General features: G+C 40.4%; 1 protein-coding gene across 1 annotated transcript; it reads right to left on the reverse strand.

Annotated features, from left to right (window-relative positions):
- Positions 1-243: 243 nt before the first annotated feature.
- Positions 244-3,935, reverse strand: LOC116209624. The gene is made up of 9 exons (XM_031543324.1): positions 3,568-3,935; positions 3,162-3,274; positions 2,778-2,950; positions 2,288-2,381; positions 1,320-1,430; positions 1,101-1,190; positions 918-1,003; positions 691-755; positions 244-577 (listed from the first exon to the last, which is right to left on the reverse strand). Exons 1-9 carry the CDS (start codon positions 3,746-3,748, stop codon positions 468-470), a joined length of 1,023 nt encoding a protein of 340 aa, XP_031399184.1. The 5' UTR covers positions 3,749-3,935; the 3' UTR covers positions 244-467.
- Between the last annotated feature and the right edge of the window lie 205 nt (positions 3,936-4,140).

The raw sequence follows: 4,140 nt of genomic DNA on the forward strand, positions 1-4,140 counted from the left end.
GGTCTGGGCTTCGGCCTGCTTCCTGGCCCGGGCTTGGGCCGAATTGGGCCTGAACGTGGAATCGCAGAATTGGCCCGATTCTGCGATTCCACGACTTAGCGCGCGATTCCAACGCGATTCTACAATTCCGACTCACCCCGTAGAATCTGAATCGGTGACCCTCCTTGAATCGTAGAATCGTACGATTCTACGATTCGAATCGCGATTCTGACAACCATGCTCGACAGCATATCACCAGAAGTATTAATCAATCATCAAGTAACATCCTTTATCGACTAATTACGGTCACTCAGCTATTCCAAATCAATGCACTGCATGTTGTTGGAGAACAAAAAGCCGCAATCCTACTACACAACAGAATATACATATACAATAGACGCCGGAAACTTCATCAATAAACCCTCGGCATATAACCCAAGTCCTGTTCAAAACCAGACTTACAACAGCACAAGGAGAGAACATGTTGGTCATTGAGATACTCCGAGGAACTCTGAGAAGCTTGAATACCTTGGCTGCCATCCAATCTCCTCGCGAGTTCTCGAGTTGTTCAGTCTCTTGCCTAGAGGACCATCGGTGCCTAGAGGAAGAGAGGAAATAAAGTGTGAGTTTCTGTTCTTCAGAGAGAAGTAGTAGTTAATGCATCAACTGTGCCTGGTTAATACATTTTTTACACGTCAATATGAAGCTGACCTGTAAAACCGTCAAACTGTTTATTGAACTTCCCATTTTTAGCAATCAAATCCATTACTTCTTGCCTGCATTTTGAGGCACAATGGAATTCATATAACATATGTACACATGAACGGCTTAAGATTTATGAGAACATTGACATATCAAGTACTAGCAGAGACCACTATGACAAGAATTGTGGAAATGTTCTGTAACTGGTCGACAGAGAAAGGGAAAAGGCTACTGACCTCGTCACTGGATGATTGTCGCAGCCCAAGAATATCCTGCTGTGGAGTTTCTTCTTCAGGATAGCAACTGCCAGAGAAGCAGCATCCTGTTGTTGAATAATACAAGTCAACAACATGCAGAAGTATCATAGAGAGTGCAGATGTGAATCGAGCAGTACATATATGACAGAGAAAACTAATTACCTCGTAATGTATCAGATTAAGGAAATGATCTGGGCGTGCTTCAATGCTTCCTTTCTTTAACCAATAAACATGCGCACCTCTATCCATTGTGTAAGACGAGTTAAGGCTCTATCTGTGTCATATCTATTTCCACCAAAAACAAAAAAAAAAAGTTTCTATAGGCATATGCAAGTAGTCCTGACCAAAAATAATTAATAATAATAATTTTGGAAAGGATATATATAGCCCTGCCAATCTAAGAACACAGCCACCAGAATCCAGCACAACTTTTTCCGCATTTATAAGAACATCCATTCTAGGGCTCCTACCAAGTGGAACTACTGGAGTATCCTGCAACGAAGAGTAGGGTCAAGAAAGCATATCCGCGAAACAAACACACACATAAGATCCCCCAGAAATTTTTTAAAAAAAGGATGAAATCTTGTTATTCCAAATATTACAGAAATGCCCTAATCAATATGATTTTTCATGGCCAAAAATTAAAAGGAAAAAAAAAGTCAATGTCAGTTTTTGCCATTGCGATTAATGGATGGGATCTCCTAAACTGATTATCGTTTTTGCTTAACTATTTAAGCAAAGCCGTAAAAATCCAATAACTTTGACTTCCAATGAAATTATCACATTTATTCAGGCCCACCAACCAGCACTCTAGTGTCCCGTTTGGTATGTGGAAATGGAATGGAATGAAAATCCATCCCTCTACTCTATTTCCTTATATGGAGACATTTGTATGAGTTAGAAAGAGCCTTTCAGTAGGAAATTTATTCAAAATATGATAAAATGATCATTCCCTCATAAAAGTTAAGGAATGCTCTTTCCATCATCAACTAAATTTTACATATATCATATTTTTTTTTGGTAAACACATATATCATATATTATTGTCTTTTAGTTTTATATATCTAAACATATGACATATATAATGACATCATGAAAAATAAGTTCATCTAAATAAATTTAATCCTTATATTCTCTAGTGCAATCTAAAAATCACTATTTTTCTCACAATATAATTACATTCACTATACAAAAATTTATTCCACTCCTTTCCATTCCATTCCAACGTACCAAACGGGACTAGTAGATTATTATGTAGATAATCTCTCATAGTGAGCAATTATTAATGCCATAGCCAAAAAGAACTACAGTTAACAATAATCACCGGCGAAATGACTTTGGATGTACACCTCATTGCATGGTCCATTATCATTGCAATCATAGAGAGCAGAGCTTGATGTAAACAAGAAAGCGCCTTCACCATTCCAGTTAGATGCTGCAACTCTGTTTGACCAACATTCAAACCAATGGCACGAGTAAGACAGGAGAATAAGTCATGATTTAAGAACTTACTCTTCTTCCTCCTATTGAAAAATATTGGTTTTCTATGCGGACAGAATTGTGTAATGTAACTGTCAAATTCCATTAATTTGCTTTGTACAGAAAGCAATGAGCCGGCATGGGCTGGATTATATGAACCTCGTATCTGTTTTAACAGACAGAAAAGATCAAAAACTCTTTTATCATCAAGAAGGCATGATGTACCCTGATCCTACATGTACTTAAGTAAGTATAAGAAAACTGGCCGCATATAATATGAAACACGGTTGCACAATCCCAAGATAACCAAGAAACTAGAGAAATACAAGCAATTGGCAGCTTTCACTCCTCGAAGATTACCTCAAATCGCCAGGGTAGTCAGGAGATCGAGAGGGTGGAGCACAGAAAATGACATAGGGGACCTTGTGGGCAGTTTCACTTCCCTTCAGCAAAGGACTAATCCCCATTTGGATCAACTCATTATGGTGATCCATTGTCACTGTCTGCCCATAAATTTGGCAGCTTGGATATTCCTGCTCAAGAACATGCCCCAGTCTCATTAGAAGTACCATTGCCAGCTACAACAACCTATTAAAAGAGCTAGACCCATCCAGGCAATGCACTGCTTCCAAATTAGAAAATAAAGATTCTTGACAGGTACTTCAGCAAAACAGGACATGAATACATAGTCCATGCAGTTCGTCAATACGAACAAAGATGAGAATCTAGCTTCAGAAAAAGTACCTTTCGCCATTTTTCAGCCACTAAGCGGCCGAGTACCCCTGGTCCCACGATCAGGAGATCAGACTCCCCAACGAAACCCGATGAAGAAGAAGCCTCCTCAGCAAGCTTTGCACCTTCCCACCAATCAATTGGACATCAATTGCGCCATCAAACAGAGCAAGATAAACTCATAATCACTTCATTTCGACACAAAAACCGAGCGTGATGAAGAAAATGCGACAGAGATCCCATCCCTTCACATTCACTCACTCTACAATTATTTCAGTAAATTATGATTAAAATCCCACTGGATCAGTCAATTGGGCAATGTATCTCAAAGAAAACCGATAATGCAATTACTCAGGGACGACGCATAATTTGGGGAATATGCAGCTGAAAATAGTTAGGGCGTAGACGAGAGAAGGACCAGCTGCGGAGGAACTGGGAACGCGGAAGCGCGTCGACGGTGAATGGGCGGGTCCGGCATTGAGATTAGGGTTTCTGAGAAGGGAAGGAAGCCGGATTGAGCGGGCGCCATGCCTTGGCCGAGGTGCAAAGAGAGAGTGGCGAGGAGCCGGACAGAGACGAGCTGCTGCGGTTGCTTCCATTTGAGGACCGGTGGAGTGAACAGTATCAGTTTATTTAACTAACATAACAATGGCGGGTTCTTCAGAAAGATAGTGCGAGAGAGACGGAGAGACAAAATGTGGTTCGGTGGCTCGGTACTCGGTAGCATAGCATGGCACGGCCCGGCATGATAACATCGGGCTCATGCCGAGCATTTTCGGGTTGGACAGTCGATGAGGCGACTTATTAACATCCGAATGGGAAGTTAATATGCAGTCAATGGTCATTAGCTTGTTAGTACGGACTGAAAATGATAATACGTTTAGCCATATGAATGATTAAAAAATTGAACTGCTAAGGAATTGACTTTGTTTTTAAGTTGAGAGATGATTTGGTGATATTAATATGGAAAAACAGCTCGGTTTGCAAAACT

This window comes from Punica granatum, chromosome 5 (genome assembly GCF_007655135.1).
Source record: "Punica granatum isolate Tunisia-2019 chromosome 5, ASM765513v2, whole genome shotgun sequence".
NCBI lineage: Eukaryota > Viridiplantae > Streptophyta > Magnoliopsida > Myrtales > Lythraceae > Punica > Punica granatum.

Bases quoted from the DNA above. Each gene is read 5' to 3' on its own strand.
- LOC116209624 (XM_031543324.1), bottom strand. From the start codon at position 3,748: ATGGAAGCAACCGCAGCAGCTCGTCTCTGTCCGGCTCCTCGCCACTCT. The intron at 2,382-2,777 runs GTAATCTTCGAG...TTGGTCAAACAG, and splicing joins GACTACCCTGGCGATTTGAG to AGTTGCAGCATCTAACTGGA. The intron at 756-917 runs GTCAGTAGCCTT...CTCAAAATGCAG, and splicing joins GACAATCATCCAGTGACGAG to GCAAGAAGTAATGGATTTGA.